The sequence below is a fragment of the Phocoena phocoena genome, chromosome X (genome assembly GCF_963924675.1).
Source record: "Phocoena phocoena chromosome X, mPhoPho1.1, whole genome shotgun sequence".
Lineage (NCBI taxonomy): Eukaryota > Metazoa > Chordata > Mammalia > Artiodactyla > Phocoenidae > Phocoena > Phocoena phocoena.
The window spans coordinates 41,476,434-41,499,542 of NC_089240.1; the positions used below are offsets into that span (position 1 = coordinate 41,476,434).

General features: G+C 52.0%; 1 protein-coding gene across 1 annotated transcript; it reads left to right on the forward strand.

Moving 5' to 3' along the window:
• The first annotated feature begins 1,381 nt into the window (after window positions 1-1,381).
• Window positions 1,382-20,472, forward strand: UBA1 (ubiquitin like modifier activating enzyme 1). The gene is made up of 26 exons (XM_065900942.1): window positions 1,382-1,582; window positions 6,065-6,181; window positions 6,311-6,369; window positions 6,470-6,638; window positions 6,726-6,860; window positions 7,818-7,924; window positions 8,184-8,274; window positions 8,387-8,519; window positions 9,013-9,110; window positions 9,205-9,351; window positions 9,481-9,657; window positions 9,783-9,887; window positions 9,975-10,055; window positions 10,422-10,577; window positions 12,237-12,402; window positions 12,591-12,787; window positions 14,795-14,859; window positions 15,101-15,296; window positions 16,018-16,092; window positions 16,212-16,401; window positions 17,749-17,837; window positions 18,125-18,217; window positions 18,345-18,536; window positions 19,700-19,801; window positions 19,906-20,006; window positions 20,143-20,472. The coding sequence occupies exons 2-26, from the start codon at window positions 6,065-6,067 to the stop codon at window positions 20,276-20,278; spliced, it is 3,177 nt and encodes a 1,058-aa protein (XP_065757014.1). The 5' UTR covers window positions 1,382-1,582; the 3' UTR covers window positions 20,279-20,472.
• Window positions 20,473-23,109: the final 2,637 nt, after the last annotated feature.

A 23,109-nucleotide genomic window follows, 5' to 3' on the forward strand; every position in this document is an offset into this window, starting at 1 on the left:
GCATGGAAAGGACGCACAACAGGAACCACCACATAGTGGGCAATCAGTTAATGTGATCTATTATTATTATTATTTGACAGAATCGTACTGGGTGCTTATCGTGTGCCTGGGGCTTTGGTATACAGTCGTATCTCTGGTGACCTGGTAGTGTCTTCTACCTATTTAATGGACATTGGTGGCCTTAGCACTCTGTTTTCCAGTGTAATTCTGGAAGGGTGTTTCAAGGCACTATTTTTTAGATAATGTCCCAAGTTGGGGGTTTCTCTAGTGGCTGGGTACACCCTCACCCATAAGTAATTTTATATTAATATAAAATATATTTACATATCACCTTTAAATTAATATATAATACTTAAAAAATTTAGCATTGCCCTGTGCCAGCACTGCTCTGAGCTCATTCCATAGTTCATATTCTCTGGTTTTCACAGTGACACATTTTGCCTTGACGATGTAGATGGGTTCTACTACTATCCCCATTTTACAGTTGTAGAAACTGAGGCACCTGCCAGCGGTATGTGGTAAACCTGGATTTGGTTGGACCAAGGCAGCCCCGGTGCAGTTAGTTAAGGGTGGGGAGGAGGCAGCTGCACTTCTCCTGGGTTTCCCCTGTGGTTCTGCAGCACCTTTCATCATTCATGAACGGGAAGGGGTGACCAAGTTGCCTTGCCTGGAGTACCAAAATCCCTACTTGCTGGAGAGGGCTGTCTTGAGTGTATCTGTCCATTCAGTCTCATGCATAATTCATGAGTAACTGGGTGGGACCTTTCTTGACCTCTCTGAGCTTCCAGGTTGGGCGCTGCAGCATCACCATTCATTATTCATGAGCTGGGGGAGTGTGTTTTCCCTGTGTTAGCCCTATTACCCTGCTTACTGGGTATTAGATGCAGTAAGGGGCGGACCTGTCTCTTTTGTTCTTGCCCACCGGGCCTCATGCATTACTCATGATAAGATGTGGCCTCGGTCTCCTTGGCTTCCAGGCTGCAGCAAGATCATTCATTATTCATGAGCATTGGGGTGTGACTTCCATGTTTTAACATTGGCTTTCTGGTTGCAGGGTGTTAGTCAACCAGCCACCCGGCCTCGTGCATAATTCACGATCAGGAAGTGTGGACTTGATGTCCTTTCTTGGTTTCCATGGTAGCCTGGCTGTAACAATGTATTCATTATTCACCTTCCATGGGCGTGCCCTCTATGTCGTTTTACCTGTTTTCCTAGTTACTGCCATGGTAACCACCAGGTGGAGCTATTCGCCTTCAAAGGAGTCACAAACAGGCAGGGGCCGTCATGCATGATTCATAAACGGGCGCGGCCTGCCTGCATCCGGGTTTCTGGAGGTGGGGCCCAAGGTTTTGTTCCGGCCCCGGGCTCGACGGCCGCCATCTTGTGTCGGCGGCAGCTGAGGGTAAGGAGGTCCCAGGGACGAGCACAACCACTACGGCCTGAGGAGGAGAAGGCAGCGACGGCGATTCTAGGCGGCCCAGGCGGCAGGGAGGAGGAGGAGGAGAAGGAGGAGGGTGGCGGCCGGGCTTGGCTTCGGCTCCTAGAGGAGTTGGCGGCGGCGCGACCCGGGGAACCGGCATTGGTAACAAATGGCCTTTCTCAGTTCCTTGGCCGGGGCAGGGGCTTCGCGAAGCATTGGAGGGTCTTGGGTCGGCGCAGGGCCAAGCTGACGTTGGGGCGGGCGGTGATGACTCGGACGCAGGATCGTTGGAGAGAAGGGGGGGTAGATCTTGGGGCGGGGCCGACATTTCCCATCCGGGACCAGCCCAGTCCCTCGGGCTCCAAAATCTGACCTTAGAGTCAGACCCCCCAGAATCTGCTTTTAGAGACTCAGGCCAACATTCCTAGTCAGTGACCTGACCCCATCCTGAGCCTTGCATCGCAGATCGGAACTTCCCCCAATCAGCAGTAGAGACTTACGGGATCGACATTCCTGGTCAAAGCCTCCTACCAGTGTATGTCATTAAAGACCTTCCACAGAATCTCTCTTCATTCACTCCTAGTTCCTCAGTATTTGCCCTCGCAGCTTTCAAGAGGGGCCAGACCTCAGGGAGGGTCCATTTGGCTTCATTTCTAAAAGAGTCTTTTCTAGCATCTTCCTTCAGAACCTGCCCCCCCAACACACACACACACACACACACACACACACACACACACACTCCCCCCCCCACCCTCTGCCCTCAGCTTTGAAGGAGTCTAGACCCTGTGAAAGGCCATTTGCGCCTGGCCTCCATGTCAGAGAGCACTCCCCCACATCTCAGAGGTCTCCCAACCCACCTTGGCCCAGCATCTTCCCTCCAAAACCTCTCCGGGCCAGCATTTCTATTCAGAGGTTTCCACATAGCACTCACCTTTAAAGACTGCTTTAATTCCTAGAATCTGCCCTTAGAGACTTCCTTTACTTTAAGAGAATGCACCCTTTTTTATGGTCCCAGTATTCTTTTCAGAGAGTACCTCTTGCGGGCCTCAGCATCTCCCCCATCAGACACTCATAACCCCCAGTATCTTCCCTCAGAGCCTCCCAGGGGACCAGACACCAGGGAGGAACTGTTTGGACATACAATCCTCCATCAGAGATCTCTCTGCCAGCATCTGCCCTTGCAGACCCTGTTGGCTCCTAGCCCCTTCCATCAGAGTCTTGCCTCAAATCCCACGCTTCACTCAGCCTCTGCCTTCAAAAGCCAACCGGGGTTCCAGCTTCTCTCATAGACCCCTTAACCTCACATCAGGCCTAAGAATCTGCCCTCAGAGCCTTTCAGGATTCCAGCATCCTCAGTTAGGCTTTCAGCTTCGTAGGACCCCAACATCATTGTCAGTTGTCCCTTCCCACAACGGGTCCAGTTCTCCATCAGAGTAGGATCTACTCTCTGAGCCTCCATGGGGTCCCACATAATTGGTCAGAGAAACCCAACCCCACCTGGGGACCTAGCCAGTATCTGCTTACTGAAGTTTTTAGGGCCAGAATTGTCTGGGCTCAGCCTCCCCTTTCCACTCCTCAGAGCAGCTGCAGTACCTAGCACGTACCAATCAGAGATCAACACAAGACCTTTGTACTCCATTAGAAATCCCTCCACGACCCCACCCCGGGCCTCAGCATCCACCCTCATAGCCTCCTGGGACTCTGACATCAATGTCAGAGACACCTTTTCCCTGCAAGTCCCAGTTATTTTTGGTCAAAGATTTCCCTCTGCCACCAGTGAAGACCTCCCAGGGCCCCAGCATCCCCCTGATGGAGAATACCCCCACCCGCAGACCCCAGCGTCTTCCCACAGCCTCCTTGGACTGCAGAGTCCCCCACCCATTCCCTGTGCAGCCGCTGGGGCCTCAGGTGCAACTTCCTGGCCCTTTCGTAAAAACTCCTTTTCCAAGGACCCAGATATGAGTCTTAACAACCTTGCCCAGCACCACTCCTCCTGCCCCCCAGGACTTCTAACATCCCCTTTCCCATCTCCCTCTGAGCCTCCAAGGGCTCAGACAACCGTCTCCTGACTCTTTTATATTCCCAGGGACCTCTCAGTTAATCCCTCCTAGGAGGCTTGACAGGCCCCAGCATCCTGTGCCCTAGCTTCTCTCTATCCTGATAACTTGACCCTGTGTCTGCCCTCTCTCAGACCTGCTCCAGGACTCCTACCTCAAACCTCTGTCTCTGGTTTGGGTGGTAGACAATGCTCAGACTTCAAAATCAGCAGATTGGAGACCTCAGGCAGGTTCTGAAACTCTCTAAGCCTCATTTCAGCTTTGCTGAACAATTGATAGTATATGTGTTCTAATTGGGGCCTGAGCATGTGTTGAGAGAGAAAGGTTTCGAATTTATGCTGGGGGTGGAGGATCTTAGCTCCTCTCTGGGGTTTCTGCCCCAGACCCCTTCTGCTTGCCTTGAGACTGGCCTGTTCCAAATCTCTGCGATTGAATCCACTCTCAGACCATCAACCAAAACCTGCTTAGACCCTTGTTGCCAGCATTAGGGGTCCAGATGTCAAAGGTCCAGATAGCAGAGATCTCTCTGGCCCTGGATCATCTCTGATTTCGCAAGTGGGAAGATGGTGTGTCCCAAACAACCAAATCAGTGACAAGGCAAGGCGATAACTAAGTAGTGGAGGCCTCTGCAGGTGCCCAGGGAGGAGCTTATATCCTTAAGCCTCTGAGTTCTGACCACAGACCTTGACTCTTTTAACCTCCCTAGCAGCCCTTTGAGGATATTTCTGTTTGCCCCTGCTTTGGGGGAAGAAAAGGGGGGCTCAGAGGAAATGAGATACCTATCACGCGTCAGGAAGTCAGTAAATGGAAAAATATGATTTGCCTTGGTCTCCCTACTAACTCACCACGCCTCTTCTACCCAAGTTGGTTCTTAGTGTTCCCAGCAGTTCAGCTAGATGACTTGGACCTAGCCAGCCTCCTGGGTCCCCCTCCCTCACCCCTCATCTCTTAGCCCTGTGGGCTGGGCCCTGAGCTGGGTCCTGACTCTGTTCCCCCAGGAGGCATTGGCAAACAGTCCAGCACCAGCTGCATGACTGGGCAAGTGACTGGAGTTCTCTTAGCCTTTGTTTTCTTACTTGTGACATGGGTATAAGGTTATCTGGTTCATGGGCATTGTTAGGATTATACAAAGCCCTTTACTCTGAGATTGACAGGCAGTAAGCTCTTGGTAGATGGTAGAGAGCTCCTGTCGTCTTGCTTAGTGCTAGCATGTGACAAGCGCCAAGATGGAATCTTAGGTACAGTGGGGGTACTTGGTGTGATTGGGTGTCAGAAAATGCTCAGTGTAGGAGAACAGAGGCTCAGAGGAGCATTCGGGGTGGGGGGGAGTGATTGGGGGTCCTGTTGTCTCCAGCGTCTGGATCCAGTCACACACACACACACACACACCCACCACCAATTTCACTTCCACAGCAGCCTGCATTGTTCTGTCTCTGGGACCTAGTCCTCATGAGCTCAGGTTTTTCCATTTGTCTGGCAAGGACACTCGGCCCTTCCTTGCAGGGTCAGGACTGTTGAGGGGATGAAACGCCATAACATCAGGAAGCAGCCTGGGCCTCAGGGTCAGCAGATCCCCGGGTGGTTCCAGCTTGGCCACTCTCTTTGTGGGAACCTAGGTCAAGTCACCAAACTTCCCTGAGTGAGTTTCTTTTCCTCCAATGTGAGTTGCGAGTGTTACTGATAGTAGTCCAAACCCCACAGGGGTGCCCTGAGGACAGAGTGAGGCACAGATCATAAAGTGATCTGTGTTTGACATTTGGCCCAGGGAGGACTCCTAATGACTATTCGTTTATCATTATTGTTGATCTGTTTTAGGGACTCCACACTCAGACAAGGCTTGGGAAGTGTGTGTTTTCTCTCTCCCTGTGACCTCTTTTATTGGCCCTGGGTGTTTTCCCCTCCCAGAGCTGGGGGTGGTGGGAAGCAGATTGGACTTTGTGAAACTCTCCTCTGTGAGCCCCTCTGGGAACTGAGTTCTCAGCACAATATCTCTTGCCATCATGCCACCCTGATGGATGTCCAAGCCGCGTTTCCCTCTCAAACCCCTGTCACTAGGGTTAAGGGAGAGGAGAAGGGTTGCTTGCTATTGCCTACCTGCTCTGTACCAGGCTCTTTGGTCTGTGTTATATCTCGTCACATCAACGGCTCCATGGGGTAGGTAGGTGCTCTTCTCACCCCTGTTTTACAGGCGAGGGAACCGAGCCCATAGGGGTTAAATGATGACTGTCAAGGAGTGCCAGGGTCTGACCTGAAGCTACATCCTTTCTCTGACTTCCCGACAAGTACATTCTTGTCACTCCTTTCCCCCCACAGTATTGGAGTCTCTCCCTCATTATGCTGGGCTGGGGAGAAAGGCGAATGGCCTAGTGGTTAGCAGCATGGATTGCAAGCCAGACCACCTGGGTTCAGATCTTAGCTCTGATAGCTGTGTGACCCTGGGCAAGTCACCTCACCTCTCTGTACCTGTCTCCTCTTCTATAAAATGGGGATATTAGCCCTTACGTCTTCCCTTTCCCCACAGTCACCACTAACCAACAGGAACACCCACATGCCCTAGGCTCATCTCTGATCTCTTTTTTCCTTCCAGATGTCCAGCTCGCCGCTGTCCAAGAAACGTTGCGTGTCCGGGCCTGATCCAAAGCCGGGTTCTAACTGTTCCCCTGCCCACTCCGTGTTGTCCAAAGTGCCCTCGGTGCCAACCAACGTGAGTGTCTTCTTCCTGGAGACTGGCAGGCGGGGTGGTGGGTGGGAAAGTCTTCTGTATCGCTGTCCCATCTGTCCCTCCCCTCCTCCTGCATGTCTCCCTGAACCTGTTCTTCCCCTCCATCTCTAGGGAATGGCGAAGAACGGCAGTGAAGCAGACATAGATGAGGGACTTTACTCCCGGCAGCTGTAAGTGGGGCCGAGGTCGGACTGTGAGGTGGGAGGGGGCACTGAGTGGAGAGGGTCAGAAGGGCCTGGCCCTGACCTGAGACGCCCCCTAAACTGGCAGGTATGTGTTAGGCCATGAGGCAATGAAGCGGCTCCAGACGTCCAGCGTACTGGTATCAGGCCTGCGGGGCCTGGGCGTGGAGATTGCCAAGAACATCATCCTTGGTGGGGTCAAGGCTGTCACCCTGCATGACCAAGGCACTGCCCAGTGGGCCGACCTCTCCTCGCAGGTACCTCTTCCCATCGCCCTTCTCTGCTGAGACCCCATCCCCCAGGCTACACAGCCAGTTCATTTCTTTCCTCATTCCCCTTTGCAGTTCTACCTGCGGGAGGAGGACATTGGGAAAAACCGGGCTGAGGTTTCCCAGCCCCACCTGGCTGAGCTCAACAGCTACGTGCCTGTCAGCGCCTATACTGGACCCCTCGTAGAGGACTTCCTCAGTGGCTTCCAGGTACCTTGGGCCACCGCCCGACCTCCTGCCCAGTTCTCTCAGAGCCCACCTCTGGTTTATTCATATGATCAATATTTAATGGACTAGCCCGGGTGCCAGGTTTCATGCTGAGGCTGCAGCTAGGGGATGCGAGCAGGCTTTAGATGCTGGACCTGCCTCTTCAGGGGGAAGATGTGAGCCAGCAGACAGGACAGCATAGTGCACAGACTGGAGCCAAACCGCCTTGGCACAAGTCTCTCATTGTACTAGTGTGACCTTGGGCAGGTCACTGAGTCTCCTGTGCCTGCCTTTTGTCTGTTTGTAGACATGGGAATGGTAATAATGCCGACTTCATAAAGATTTTGTGAGGGCTAAGCACTTAGAATAGCAGCTGGTTTTTTTATTAAATAAAAACCCTGGGCTGGAAAGAGGAGCTGTGGGAGCTGAGATTGTGCCCTGGGGTGTCCCAGCAAGCCAGGACACTGCTGCCGAACCCTGATGTAGCTATGGGAGCTCACCCTGATGGAATGGGTGGGCATTCAGGCAGAGAGCTAAGTCCCAAGGATCATGGCTGAGCAGGTGTTGTCCTGAGAATTGGGAGCAAGTGGGTGTGGTAGGAGTGAGCTCAGACTTTGGCTGAGGATGAAGTTTTACTTCTGTGTCTCGCAGGGCATGGCAGGGTTGTAGGCAGGCAGCAGTGGGTGTTGGCAAATGAAGGAATCAGCTGTTGTCCAAACTCTGTCCTCCCAGCTGCCTCTTTACCTTGCCTGCCATAGTTTAGGGATTCACATTTCCCTTCACTGAGTTTCGCCTGGGCTGAATCTGATACATGGTAGATACTTTGTATTTGTGATAGAGAGCTGAACCAGCAAAGCCTTAAGGACTCCCTGAGGCCTCGCACCAGCCTTCCTCCACCATCTCCCCCTTTCCCCTTTCCCCTGGTGCTGGGCCCTCGCCTGAGCTGCCATCTCTCCACAGGTGGTGGTCCTCACCAACACCCCCCTGGAGGACCAGCTGCGGGTGGGTGAGTTCTGTCACAGCTTTGGCATCAAGCTGGTGGTGGCAGACACACGGGGCCTGTTTGGGTGAGTGCCCCCACCCTTTTCCCCTGACCCCTGCCATGCCCAGGAAAAGACCCCCAACCTCTGACTGCCCTCAGCCCCCCTCAGCCCCTTGGGTTTTGGATGTTGTGTCTTTACCTCACCCCATGTAGCATGAGTGCCATCTGATTCCCAGCAGTGATGGGCTGAATTTGCTCAGCAAGTACTTGCTGCATCTGGAGGGACACGTGGGGTCCCTGAGCGCATGGGACTCGAGCATCAGCCCTGTTGCCTCCCTCTACAGGCAGCTCTTCTGTGACTTTGGAGAGAAAATGATCCTCACAGATTCCAATGGGGAGCAGCCGCTCAGTGCTATGGTTTCTATGGTCACCAAGGTGAGGAGGGCAGCCTCAGGGGTCCTGGTTCTGGCAGGCAGATGGGTGGCAGGCCTTCCTGTCTGCTCCCGGTACCCTGGGCCTGCCTCTGAGGTACTCCTCCTTTAACCAGGACAACCCCGGTGTGGTTACCTGTCTGGATGAGGCCCGGCATGGCTTTGAGAGTGGCGACTTTGTCTCCTTTTCGGAAGTACAGGGCATGGTTGAACTCAATGGAAGTCAGCCCATGGAAATCAAAGTCCTGGGTGAGCTAGGGCCATGGGGAATCATGGGAGATAGGAGGTGTTTCCCTGGACTCTGCATGAGGGGAGACACATCCTGGGTGTCTGAGATGAACCAGAGACAGAGTCCCCTGGGGTCCACCCAGAGCTGGGGACATGGGGGAGAAGTGCTGTCTCGTGTTTGAGCTGTTCCTAGAAGAGGCTCCTGGTACCTACATTGAGGGGGAAAAGGTCTCTGGTGTTTGAACAAAGCAGATCAGAGGATCCACTCATGTCTGACTGGGTTCGGACAGGGAGCAGAGAATGTCTTCTAGTGTAGATAGTGTAGACTTGGGGTCAGGGACACAGGGTCCCATGGGCTCTGAGCTGGGCGAGAGGGTAGATGGTTTCTGAAGTTCGAGTGGAATCGATTACTCCTGATGTCTGGGCTGGGTCAGGGATGGATTTTTCCTCATCCTGTGGGTGTTGTGAGTTTTAGGAAGGGTGGGTAGCCTGACAGTTTCCCTGTCTACCCTAGGTCCTTACACCTTTAGCATCTGTGACACCTCCAACTTCTCTGATTATATCCGTGGAGGCATCGTCAGCCAGGTCAAAGTACCCAAGAAGATCAGCTTTGTGAGTGTGGGGAGTAGTGGGCTCTGGGGGTGGTGCCAGGCATTTCCAGGTTCTCCATTCTTCTCTTCTGGTTCTGATGCTCTGCCCCCCACAGAAATCCTTGCTGGCCTCCCTAGCAGAGCCTGACTTTGTGATGACGGACTTCGCCAAGTTTTCCCACCCCGCCCAGCTGCACATTGGGTTCCAGGCCCTGCACCATTTCTGTGCTCAGCATGGCCGGCCCCCTCGGCCCCGCAATGAGGTGGGTAGGTGGGTGAGCCACCCAGGGCAGATGACCTTGGCATCGAAGGCCCACAGTGCCTCTCTGCCTAGCCCCCCACCCCCCACAGTGGCCTCACAGGCATGCTCTTGGTTCCTTCTGCCCCACCAGGAGGATGCCACAGAGCTGGTGACCTTGGCCCAGGCTGTGAATGCTCGAGCCCTGCCAGCGGTGCAGCAGGACAGCCTGGATGAGGACCTCATCCGAAAGCTGGCATATGTGGCTGCTGGGGATCTGGCACCGATAAATGCCTTCATCGGGGGTCTAGCTGCCCAGGAGGTCATGAAGGTCAGCACAGATGGAGAAGGACAGGGTTGGGTTGGGCCAGACACCTCCCTGATTCCATCGCTTGTCCTTCTGTGTCAGGCCCCAGTTAACCACTGACCACTTCCCCTGTCCTGCCCAATCCCCAGGCTTGCTCCGGGAAGTTTATGCCCATCATGCAGTGGCTGTACTTTGATGCACTGGAGTGTCTCCCCGAGGACAAAGAGGCCCTCACGGAGGACAAGTGCCTCCCGGTATGTGAGTGGGGCCCTGGGGGAGATGTCATTGGGGGCATTTCTGGTGAGGCCTTTCTCTGACCCTTCTCCCTCTGCATTCCTCAGCGCCAGAACCGTTATGATGGGCAGGTAGCTGTATTTGGCTCACACCTGCAAGAGAAGTTGGGCAAGCAGAAGTACTTCCTGGTGAGTGATCCACTGGGACAGACACTTTCTTCATCTCCTGTGGCCTCTGGCTACCTCTTAAGGGGTCTCCTTCTGCCTCCTGAGGGCGGGTCTTTGGTTCTTATATCTCTACCGCATGACTTTTGCCATTTTCTTTTATCTTGAGGGAAAGCCTGGTGTGTCCTTCTGTTTCCACCATCTTGTGCCTCCTCCCTCAGATGCCTGGGTTATTTCTCATAGCCCTGGCACTTGAGGATGTGGCACTAGACCCACCTCTCCCCTCTCTTGCTATCTTCAAGGGGAGTGAGAGTGAGGAGTGATGAGTGACTTCACACTGACCTGCATCACCCTGACTAGCCTCTTTCTCTCTTCTTGGCTGTCTTCTAGGTGGGCGCAGGGGCCATTGGCTGTGAACTGCTCAAGAACTTTGCCATGATTGGGCTGGGCTGTGGGGAGGGCGGAGAAATTGTCATCACAGACATGGACACCATTGAGAAGTCAAATCTGAACAGACAGTTTCTGTTCCGGCCCTGGGACGTCACGGTGAGAGTGGTGGGGGTAGGAGGTGGGACTTTGTCATCTTGTTTTCCTCTTTTGTTCTCATTCTTGGAAAAGGGGCTTTACCACCTTTTTCTTTCCTTCACCTTCTCTCTGTCACTCGTTCAACAAACATTGAGTACCCTTCCATCGAATCTCCCGTTTTTTATCTCCTTTTTTTTTTCTTTTTCCTTCTTATGAGTGCTGGTTGGGACAGTGTGTTGGGGGTCCCAAGTTCAATGATTCACTAGTCCCCTAGGACTCAGCAGTACTCAGCATGTAGTTGTACTCACAGTTAACGATTTCTTCCGGCAAAAGGATGCGTAACAAAATCAGCAAAGGGAAGTGGCTCATGGGGTGAAGTCTGGGGGAGACCAGGCACAAGTTTCCAAGACTCCTCTCCCAGTGGAGTCGCACAGGACATGCGTAATTCCCCTAGTAGCGAGTTGCAACAACACGTGAAATGTTGCCAACCAGGGAAGCCCGTTAGAGACACAGTACCCAGGGTTTTTACTGTGGTCTGGTCACATAGGCACCTTCTGCTGGTAATGTCCCCAAATTCCAGACTCCCAGAAGGAGAGCAGGAGTTCAGCATAAACCACAGGGTTTGCATAAGCAGTCTAGGCACAGTGAGAAGCCCTTACCAGGTACTGAATGGCAAGAACCCTCCAGAAATCCAGGTTCCCAGACTGCAGCCAAGGGCCAACCTGGCCAGCAGGCCTCTTTCCTAGGAGAGTACTTGTGCTAGGTTCACTCTTCTCTGCACAGATAGAAGCTGGGTTATATGGTGATCTAGTTAGGAAGCCTTCTGTAGGGGACAGTGTCATTGTTGCCTGGCCAGGATCGATTCCCCTTTTGTTCATTCATTTATTCACCAAGTAGTTATTGAGTAAGTTCTGTTCTAGGTACACCAAGGAAACAAAGATTTTAGTGGACGGGGACAGACAGTAAACAGTAAGCACAGTACAATAGCGAAGTTTATAGTTAACGTCCATAAGTGCTGTGCAGAGGAAACAACAAAAACAAGATGAGGGAAGTGGGCAGGCCAGGGAGATCGGTTTGCAGTTTTGATTACAGTGGTTAAGGAAGGGCTCATTTCTGCCGACTTGGAGGGCATGAGGGAATAGAGTCCCTTCTTCTGGGGAAGAGTGCTCCAGGCCAAGATCCTGAGGTGGGAGGGTAATAGGAGATGAGCTAGAGGAAACGGGGGCCAACTCATTTTGCCTTCAGTGGAGGTGGGAGCCAAGGGAGGGTTTTCAGCAGAGGAGGGACGTGACCTGATTTGGACTTTGAAAGGAACCTCCTTGTCTGTGTGCTAAGATTCTGTTTTGTTTGGGGGAATGTTCCCCAGCCCTGGGTGCCGTTAACTGCAAGAACAATAGAAGTTGGGTAGGCAGAAGAACAAATGGCTGGCCTATTGTCTCCAGCCTGTGTCTGTGCACTGCTTCCCTTTTCACTGAGCCCCTGCCATATCTGTCACAGCCCTAGCCATGTGGTACTGTCACGGACTGTCTCCTGCCAAACCAGGGAGCCTCCTGAACTCAGGACTTGGTTCTTCCCAGCATTAAATAAACCAGCCTTCAGGAGGACAGCTCTGTGGAGGTTCGCTGGTGCATGCATGAATAACTGAGTTCTGTTCCCCCATTCCTACCCGTGTCCCCCCAGAAGTTAAAGTCTGACACAGCTGCTGCAGCTGTGCGCCAGATGAATCCGCACATCCGAGTGACAAGCCACCAGAACCGTGTAGGCCCTGACACCGAGCGCATCTATGATGACGATTTCTTCCAAAACCTGGATGGTGTGGCCAACGCCCTGGATAATGTGGATGCCCGTGAGTTTGGAGGCGGGTGAGGAGGTCAGGGGCCAAGTTGTGTGTGTGCGTGCGTGTGTGTGTGTGTGTGTGTGTGTGTGTGTGTGTGTGTGTATGTATGTATCTTGGAGGTGCCTGTCTTCCATTCTCCTGATGTCCATTTTCTGGCACTCACCTTTTGTTGTGACCCCCCCCCCCCCGCCCCCCAGGCATGTACATGGACCGCCGCTGCGTGTACTACCGTAAGCCACTGCTGGAGTCAGGCACACTGGGCACCAAGGGCAATGTGCAGGTGGTGATCCCCTTCCTGACAGAATCATACAGCTCCAGCCAGGACCCGCCTGAAAAGTCCATCCCCATCTGCACACTGAAGAACTTCCCCAATGCCATCGAGCACACCCTGCAGGTGATCAGCATGGGGGGGGAGAGGGCAGGGGTCAGGCACCCGGCCTCGCGTCCACTGGCCCCTGTGCTTTTTCTTTAAACCTTCCTCTCTTACTTTCTATCTTGCAACCTTGGTTTCTAGAATGATTCATTCTTTTTTTTTTAAACTTTTTTTTTTTTTGTGGTACGGGGGCCTCTCACTGTTGTGGCCTTTCCCATCGCAGAGCACAGGCTCTGGACGCGCAGCCTCAGCGGCCACGGCTCACGGGCCCAGCCACTCCGCGGCATGTGGGATCTTCCCGGACCGGGGCACGAACCCGTGTCCCCTGCATTGGCAGGCGGACTCTCAACCACTGTGCCACCAGGGAAGCCATTTTTTAACTTTTGTTTTGAAAACTTTTCAGCGTTTAGACAGATACAGAGAATAGTGTGAGGAACACTCAAATACTCTTAGATTTAACATTTGTTAACGTTTTGCCACATTCTCTTCATAGATTCATGTGGCTTTTTCTTCTTTTGGTGAAGTATATTGTGGCCATCACAATGCTTCACTCCCTCTGCTTCTTCGAAGGGAGGATGTATTCGCACATAACAGGGTCTCAACTTCAGCACTGGTGACAGTTGGGGCCCGATATCTCTTTGTCATGGGGGCATCCTGAGCACTGTAGGATGTTTAGCAGAATCCCTGGCTCCTACCCACTAGATGCCAGTAGCACCCCCTTCCATTTGTGGCAACTAAAAATGTCTTCAGACATTGCTGGATGTCCCCTGGGGGCAAAATCTCTCCCAGGTGAGAACTGCCCCCAGGTAAGAATTGCCGTGTCTAACCAAAACACCACCTTCATGCTGAACAAAGTTAATGGTAATTCTTACTGTCTCTCCTAGTTACTTATTTGTCTCTAATACTCAGTCCATATTCAGGTTTCCCCTGCTGTTGCTCAAAATGGGTTTAATAGCTGGTTTTCCAGGTTGGTTTTGTTTGCGTGATGCATATACATACAGAATACAGAGCAGTCAGTGCACATATTATCTGGCTGAGTTTTTTACAAAGCGAACATAACTAGGTCGTCCAGCACCTAGGCCTACAGACCAGAACCTAAGGATAACCACTGTGTTATCAGATGATTCTTAGTACATTCTTTGAGAGCAAACCATTCAGAACGTTTAGTAAAAGTATGGGGGGGTGGGAACAAAATAGGGAGGGGGGGAAAAAAACAGTTCCCTCTATCACTTTCCCTTCTACCCCTGCAGTTCCAGACTGGGTGTCTTTGTATTTGTGCACCCACCACAGACTCACTAGGCCATGAGTGACCTTGGACTTAGCCTCTCCATGCCTGTGATGAAATGGAGGTGACAGTAGTATATACTTCATGGGGTTGTAAAGCATTTAGCATTCACTATGTATCTGGTGCTGTTTTAAATAAACTTTAAATATGTACATACTTGGCAACCCGTGAGGTACATACTACTGTTACAGTATCTGTTTTGGAAAGGAGGGCACAGAGTTAAGTGTCACTGTGTGTCCCTGAAGTTGCAAAGCTAGATACTGTGTAGCGGAGCTGGTTTTGATCTCTGACATCTATATCCTCCAAACTCCCTCACCAGTGACAGCACTTACTGTTCTAGGAATTCTCAGAGGGCAGAGCCTCTGTCCAGTTTGCTGCTGAGTCCTCGGGGCCTGTATAGGACCGTAATTTTAAATATGTAATGTAATTTAAAAATACACGTAACTCAATTGTTTCTTTTTTATTGAGGCATGACGTACCTCACGTAAGGTACACAGAACTAAATTTTTTTCACGCATTCACTAGTGTAACTGCTGTCCAGATCAAGTTCATTGGTTTTTCAAATTGAGGTGCTGGTGCGGGGGTGGAGTGGGGAAGGTTGGGAACAGTGATTGCGGGGCTTACCTTCTGCCAGAGCAGCTTTGTTCATCCTGTTTGATTTGTTCACTGATGGTCTTTCTAATGCCTCCAGAAGCCCATTTTGTCAACCATCGCCCCCTGTAATCTGTTTGCTCTGTCTGCAGTGGGCTAGAGATGAGTTTGAAGGCCTCTTCAAGCAGCCGGCAGAAAACGTCAACCAGTACCTCACGTAAGTAACCAAATGCCCCCTCACCCCACCCACTACCCTCCAGCCAGAGCATCCTGTCTGCTTTCCTCACCAGTGTGACACCCAGTACCAGGCACACTTCTCAAGTGGGTCAGTGAATGTTGGGGCCTCATTCCACTGGGGGTCAGGACTAGCTTTCCATGGAGAAAGTGGGGTTGCCCTGGAGCCCACGCTTGGGGCCGCTGTGTAATCCTGCCCTTTTGACCCCTCCAATTCCTGATAGAGACCCCAAGTTTGTGGAGCGGACCCTGCGGCTGGCGGGCACCCAACCCCTGGAGGTGCTGGAGGCCGTGCAGCGCAGCCTGGTGCTGCAGCGGCCATGTACCTGGGCCGACTGTGTGGCCTGGGCCTGCCACCACTGGCACACCCAGTACTCTAACAACATCCGGCAGCTGCTGCACAACTTCCCTCCCGACCAGGTAACGCCCACTTGCCAGGTCCATTTGGCGGGATGCGTTTCCCAGAAACAGGAGCCTGCTGTGCGTTCTCCGTGTGGCTCCTCTCGGTCATTAGTCCAGCTGTGGCAGATGCCCCAAGCATGGGGGTCTCACACGAATGATTAAACTCGACCTGTTTTTGCTGTCCCCTTTCCTTTGAGCAAGAGACTTCATTTCTGTTTCCCTTACCTGTGGTGTGGGCTGACTCACCCACCTCCCAGGACTGGAAGGATCATAGTGGAGAGATTTTGGAGTTAAGAGCTCAGGAATCAGTGGGGGTTCAAATCCCAGCTCCATTTTCATTTGGGCAAGTCACATACCTTCTCTCTGTACTTCAGTTTCCTCATCAGTAGAGATAACAGTAATCTACCTCACGAGGGTTTTTGTGAGGATTTATTAACATTAGCTTAGTACAGTGCCTAGCAATTCATAAGGGTTTGTTAAATGGCTGTGTGGCTAGCACAGAGTGAGTGCCAGGAGTTTTTTTTCAGTGAGGTGCCCCTGTTTCATTCAGCTTGGCATCAGCACTTCCATCTACAGGACCCTGCAGTCTGGGTTGTTCATGATCTATTCTAGCCCCCTGCGCGTGCCCAGCCAGGAATAGTGAGTCAGGGCACATCCAGGGCCAAGGTGGGAAGTTAGGATTGTTAGAGAGGACTCCAGTCTCAGGTCCTGCTCCTCAAAATTCTCTCTACTTCCTTAGCTCACAAGCTCGGGAGCTCCATTCTGGTCTGGGCCCAAACGCTGTCCACACCCGCTCACCTTTGATGTCAACAATGTAAGTCTCCTCCTTGGGGTCTCCTAGGGTCAGGTGGAGGGTGCGTGGGTGGGAAGGAGGCCGAGACTCCCCAGGTGAGGGTGGACGTGCTCACCCTTCTGGGCCCTGCCTTCTCCCAGCCTCTGCATCTGGACTACGTGATGGCTGCTGCCAACCTGTTTGCCCAGACCTATGGGCTGACAGGCTCTCAGGACCGAGATGCTGTGGCAGCGCTCCTACAGTTTGTGCAGGTCCCCGAGTTTACCCCCAAGTCCGGCGTCAAGATCCATGTCTCTGACCAGGAGCTACAGAGCGCCAATGCCTCTGTTGGTGAGGATGTTTGGCCAGTTGGCCAGGAGTCACCACCCCCACTTGTCCCCTGCCCAGTCCAGCCTTCTCTGCCCCTGGCACTGCTCTGCAACCCCTGGCCTAAGGCTTCCCCACACCTTCCTTTGAGCCTCCCTTGCTCTGAAATGAGGGTCGGTTGGGTTAAATTCTATCCCTCCTGCCTCCTCCTCCCCACTCCCTGGCCCTCAGGAGAACTAGCTGTTTGTTTCTCTTGCTCTGTGTGTGTTTCCCTTGGAAAGAACAACTTTTCTCTGTTTCTTCTTGATCGGTTTATCTGGAGGGTGTGATTTCCACCAATGGTCTTGCTCCCTTGGTATCTGCCCCATCTTCCCACCGCCATGTTCCTCTGTGTGCATCTTTGCCATGGTATTGCTCTCCACAGTTTTCCTCATCTCCCTCTCCATATCTCTGCCCCAGTTCCCCATCTCTCTCCATCTCTTTCCCCCAGCTCATGCTGTATATCAGGGGTAAGGGCCAAACAGTGACTCTTCTAGGCTTTGCAGGCCATCTAGTGTCTGCAGTTAATCACCTCTGCAGTTGAAGCACAAAAGCAGCCATACACAACATACAAATGAACGAATGTGGCTGTTTTTATTTTCTCCCATGTCCCCATCTTCCTCCCCAAATATATATCTGTCATGTTCCTCTCTGTGTATTTCCTCCATCTTGTTCCTCATATACATGCATACATATGTATCTATGTGTAATATATATAAAACATATGCAAGGTGTATGTAAAATGTATATAAACGTGTGCGTGTGTATACACACACACACACACACACACAGCATATATAGGGTATATATAAGATGTGTCTATCATGTGTATAAATTTTTTTCTCACCTATCTCATCCTCTGTATATGCCCCTATTCTCCACTCTTCATATACTCTGTCCCCCAGTATCTTAACCTCAATATCCACATCTGCATATTTCTCCCAACTTCCCCTCTATGTATCTTCCCCTGCCTTTTTCCCCTGTATCCTCTTATGTCTCCCCACCTCTCTCTGCATCATTCTTCCTGAGATCTACAGCTCTCCCATCCTGATCTGTCCATCCCCACTTTCTCCTAATGTCTTCATTTTCAGTTCCGTAGAGTCTCTAGAGATACCTCTCTCTTGATATACCTGCCCCCTGCCCCCTGTCTTATTCAGGCTTGTACTCTGTTGTCCTGCTCTCTCTCTCCCCATTGCTCCTCCTCCCTCCCAGGATGTCTTTCCTTTTCAAATCCTTTATCTACCTAAACTTTTGCCCCACCTGAGCTCCTGTTTCTACCTTAGACCCTGGCCTGGGGTCTAAAGGGTTGACGGTGTTCCTCTCTCCCTGCAGATGACAGTCGTCTGGAGGAGCTCAAGGCCATACTGCCCAGTCCAGAAAAGCTCCCTGGGTTCAAGATGTACCCCATTGACTTCGAGAAGGTGCTGGGTGGGGGCCCTGGGCAGGCAGTGGGGATGGGCTAAGCACAGATGGGCAGGACAGAACAGGTTCTGGGGATCTAGAGGCAGCCCCAGGCCTTTGTGGGATTGGATCGCAGGCCTGCTATGGGGCCCTGAACGAATAGATGTTCCCAGCCATGCCTTTGTGATCTGAGAGCCCAGCAGGTAATTGCAGTGGAGGATACTTGTGTCTCCGGAGGCCAGGAATCCTCTTCCTCCTCTGATCCTCTCCTTATTGTCTCCCCACCTTAACCTCTCACTCATAAAAGGATGATGACAGCAACTTCCATATGGATTTCATTGTGGCTGCATCCAACCTCCGGGCAGAGAACTATGACATTCCCCCTGCAGACCGGCACAAGGTGAGGCAAATCTAGACTTGACGTTTCACCCCCTCCCAGGCTGCAGTTGCCCACATTCTATCCCTTCTGTAGAATATGAGCTTCTTCTACCCTTAACTTCCTTCCTTGATCCTTTCCTTCCTCACAGAGCAAGCTGATTGCAGGAAAGATCATCCCGGCCATTGCCACGACCACAGCAGCCGTGGTTGGCCTTGTGTGTCTAGAGCTGTACAAGGTGGTGCAGGGGCACCGACAGCTTGACTCCTATAAGAATGGTTTCCTCAATTTGGCCCTGCCTTTCTTTGGCTTCTCCGAACCCCTTGCAGCACCCCGTCATCAGGTGAGGGCCTGCATCAGGGGAAGTGGATTTGTGGGTGGGTGTTTCTCTGTAGAGCTGGCTCTAGTTTGCTTCATAGCCTGTCACCAGGAGAGGGTTTTGGTCAGTGTGTACCTGTTCCTTTTGTGTACCCCTTTGTTCATTTATTCACTTATCATATATATATATATATATATATATATAGTTGTTTGTTTTTTTTTTTTTTTGTGGTACGCGGGCCTCTCACTGTTGTGGCCTCTCCCGTTGCGGAGCACAGGCTCCGGGCGTGCAGGCCCAGCGGCCATGGCTCACGGACCAAGCCGCTCCGCGGCATGTGGGATCTTCCCGGACCGGGGCACGAACCCGTGTCCCTTGCATTGGCAGGCGGACTCTCAACCACTGCGCCGCCAGGGAAGCCCCATATTTTTTTTTTAGTATTTTCTATGTGCTAAGTACCGGTCTGATTCTGCTTGTGGAAGACCTCAGAAAAGATATTTGAATAGTAGATTATGATTAATAACTGCACAATAGTAGCACCCAAAATTTATTGGGTGCTTAGTATGTGAAGTGCTTTTGCTTGCTTCTTCATTCACTCAGATATTTACTGAGCACCTACTGCATGCTAGGTACTCTTACAGGTGCTAAGGTTATATTCCTGAAATAGAGTAACACAATAAATGATTTTGGAACCCCAAAAAAAGAATAGGATAAAGAGAACTTGAGAGTACCAGGTGGTGAGGGGATGGGTTTGGGATTTTAGCTGTGGGATAATCAGGAGTGGCCTTATGGAGAAGATGACATGTGAGTCCAGACTTGGAGGAGGTGAGGAGACAGGCCATGAAGGATTTGCCGGGAAGGCATTCCAGACAGAGGGGCCAGTCTCTGCGGGGGTATTGAGGTAGGAGTGTGCCTGGGATGTTTGAGGAAGAAGTCGTTAGAACAGAGTGAGTGAGAGGATGAGGAGATAGGAAATGAGAAGAGAATAGGATTCCAATGACTTAAGGCCTTATCTCCATTATCATAAGGGTTTCATTCTTTACTCAAGGCAAGACAAAAGCCATGAGAAAGTTTTGGACAGAAGAGGCTTGTGATCTGACTTAAGCATGTCTGCATGAGTGGAGGGGGAGACTGATGGGGCTGCGCCCTCTGGTGGCCCCCATCCCATTGGCCTGCTCCTTGTCCCACAGTACTATAACCAAGAGTGGACATTGTGGGATCGCTTTGAGGTACAGGGGCTGCAGTCTAATGGTGAGGAGATGACCCTCAAACAGTTCCTTGACTACTTCAAGGTGAGACCCCTTTCTCTCTCTCACCCCACTTGGGGCGGAGTGTGCAGGTGACTGGCTGGCCTGTCCACCCCCGTGACACTGCTGTCCTCCCCCTTCTCCTCCAGACAGAGCATAAGCTGGAGATCACCATGCTGTCCCAGGGTGTGTCTATGCTCTACTCCTTCTTCATGCCGGCCGCCAAGCTCAAGGAACGGTTGGATCAGCCGTGAGTTGGGTAGTGGGGACCCTCAACTTGTAGCTGTCCCACTCCTGCTCACTGCCCTTCACCTCCTCTGCCCTCAGCTACCTGCCCCTCTTCACTTACTTTTTGCCTCCCTGACCCTCTGCTCCCCCGCCCCCAGGATGACAGAGATCGTAAGCCGTGTGTCGAAGCGAAAGCTGGGCCGCCATGTGCGGGCCCTGGTGCTTGAGCTGTGCTGCAACGACGAGAGTGGCGAGGACGTTGAGGTCCCATATGTACGATACACCATCCGCTGACCCCTATCCTGTCCTACAGACTGACCCCAGGCCCCCTCTCCAGACCCTTCCAGCCCAGGGCTCCCATTTGGCCTCTGTCATCGGCCCAGCTATCCAAGCCTGGTGTTCCCTCCTCGTCCCTCTACCTGAACCCCTCTTGCCGCTGCTTCCTACCTTGTTTGGAACCTGAATCCTAATAAAGCGTTGTAAACCCAGATGTGACATAGCTGCTGGTTCCAGGGAAAGAAGGGACTTTCTGGAGCTGTCTGGTTCAGAAAGTAACCAAAAGGGCTCAGCCTCACCCCAGCTGCCAGCTTCCTGGGCAGAGAAAATGTGGGAACTGTCATGTCTTCCTCCTGCCCTTCCTGCTTAGGAAGAAATGGAGGCAGTAGTGAAGCTGTGGAGAGCAGGTACCTAGGTCCTTGTGACTTCACTGGAGGTGGGTTCAAATTCACTTTCTCCATCTCTAGCTCCTAACTCCCTGCCATATTGATTTTGAGAGGTAGTTAAGAGCAGTGTTTGAGCAAGTCCTTTAACTTCTCTAACCTTGTCCCCCCCCTGTGAAGGGAAAAGTTATGGCAGCCAGTTGGCCAGGGCTTGGTGACTGTGGCATATGTCCTTGGGGCACATCTCTTCCCACCTGGACCGAAGCACTCAGACCCTGGACAGGCCTTTAGCATCATGGTTCCCAGTGCTAGGAATGCCTGTGGTGTCCTTAGTTCAACTTCCCTGCTGCAGAGGGGCCTCAACAGCTCTGCTGGACTGAGGAATGCCAGTGTTTGTGCACACTTTGCAGTTCTGATGAAAATATTTGGCTGAGAACATCTGTAAAGGAAAAGCCTCTTTCCTGTCCCTCGGGCCTGGTCTGCTTGTCCTGAGGCCTCCCACCTGTGAGAAGAGAGCGGCTGTGGGTTGTTGACTGGTTGGAGCAGACAGTAGGAGGCTCACCACAAGCCCCACCAGGACTGCAGAACTGCCCGCACTCTGTCTTTAGTCTCAGCTGAGCACTTCAGACAGTTGAAAGCACCAATCAGACTGGCCACCTGGTGCCTGAGGGTGCCACTCATAACCTCTGTCCTTCACCCAGCCAGACTCCAACTTTTTCCATTTAGAAACAGACCCCTCATTCCTTTACTCTAACTCAAGTACTGGGAATCACACAAACTGGCCTTACCCTGACCTGTCACCCATCACAGCCTGTTCCCACATGTGCTGCCTCCTGGGCCAGCTCCAGACTCCAGGCACAGCATATGCCCTTGCCCCACCTCCCTCTGGTTACTTTTTTTTTTTTTTTTTGACCACATTGGGTCTTAGTTGCTGCGTGCAGTCTAGTTGGCGGCGAGCGGGGGCTTCTCTTGTTGCGGAGCACAGGCTCCAGGCACGCAGGCTTCAGTAGTTGTGGCGCACAGGCTCAGTAGTTGTGGCTCTAGAGTGCAGGCTCAGTAGTTGTGGCGCACAGGCTTAGTTGCTCTGCGGCATGTGGGATCTTCCTGGACCAGGGCTCGAACCCGTGTCCCCTGCGTTGGCAGGTGGATTCTTAACCACTGAGCCACCAGGGAAGTCCCTTTCTGGTTACTTGTTTTTTCTTGGCCTATTCTGTTTGGGTGACCTCATCCTTCCATACTTCCTTTCATTCTCCGCCAGGACATTAGGGACTGAAGTGCTTTATCTCTGGCATCCATTTAGTGGTGATGCTAGCTATCTAGGTCAAGTGGAGAGGTTTTCCCGCCACAGGTACTTTTTCCATTATTGCTGCTCTAGAGTACCCCCAAACTCTGCATGTCTGTCCACTGTTTCCACCATTTCCACCTCAGCATCTGAGGCTTGCACACAAACTTGATTTCTCTGCTTCTACTATCCTGGGGCCTTCATGGGTACTCTAGACCTTGTTCACTGTATCCCCCCACCCCCCCACCATTATACCTCCTGACTCCAGACATCGCTGTCCCCTTCTTCACCACCACAGCTGGATCCCCTTGCTACCTAATTTGCACAAGGTTTGAGAACAGCTTCTTCATCAAGAACCCATGTTTTCTGGTTGCATTTTAGTTCCCCACACATGCCATTTCACTTCTCTATCATTTTTGTCTACCATTATAACACCAGGGCTCAGTGGGCAAGGGCTGGGTCACTGCACTGAGCCCCCTGCACCCAGCAGGCACAAAGGACAGGGTGGGACAAGGTTGCTTCCTCTTGTCTCTGCCTAGAACTATTTACCATCAGGCATTCAACAAACATTTGTTGACTGCTTACTGTGTGTCAGGCTCTATTGTAGGTGTTGGAGACAGCAATAGATAAAAAAGATCCGTGTCCTGGGGTGGGTTGTGTGTGTGTGTGTATGCGCGTGTGCACATACTTATGTTTTGCTAGGGCAAGACCTAGAATAGACAATAAACACAGTAAGTAAATTGTATGTTAGAAGTTGATCAGTGCAGTTCAGAAGATCTGTAGAGCCAGGTCTGGGGAATGATGCTGGGGTGCAGGTAGGCAGTTTTAAATAGGGGAGTCAGGGAAGGCTTCATGAAGAAGGTGACATTGAAACAAGGACTTGGAAAAAGATGAGGCAAGTGGATATCTGGGGAAAGAGCATTCCAGGCAAAGGAAACAGCAAGTGCAAAGTCCCTGAGGCTGGACTGTGCCTGCTTCATTCAGGAACAGCTAGGATACTAGTACGACTGGAGCCGAGTGAGAAGGCTAACAGATGAGGTCTGGGAAGTGATGGACGCGATCATCTATCCCGAGGTGGACTTTTGTCTTTGTGAAATATTTCCACTCCCGACATGCTCCGGTAAATCCTCGTTAATATGAACTGGTGTGACCAAGGGTACCATAAGGGGAAGCCCAGAAGAGAT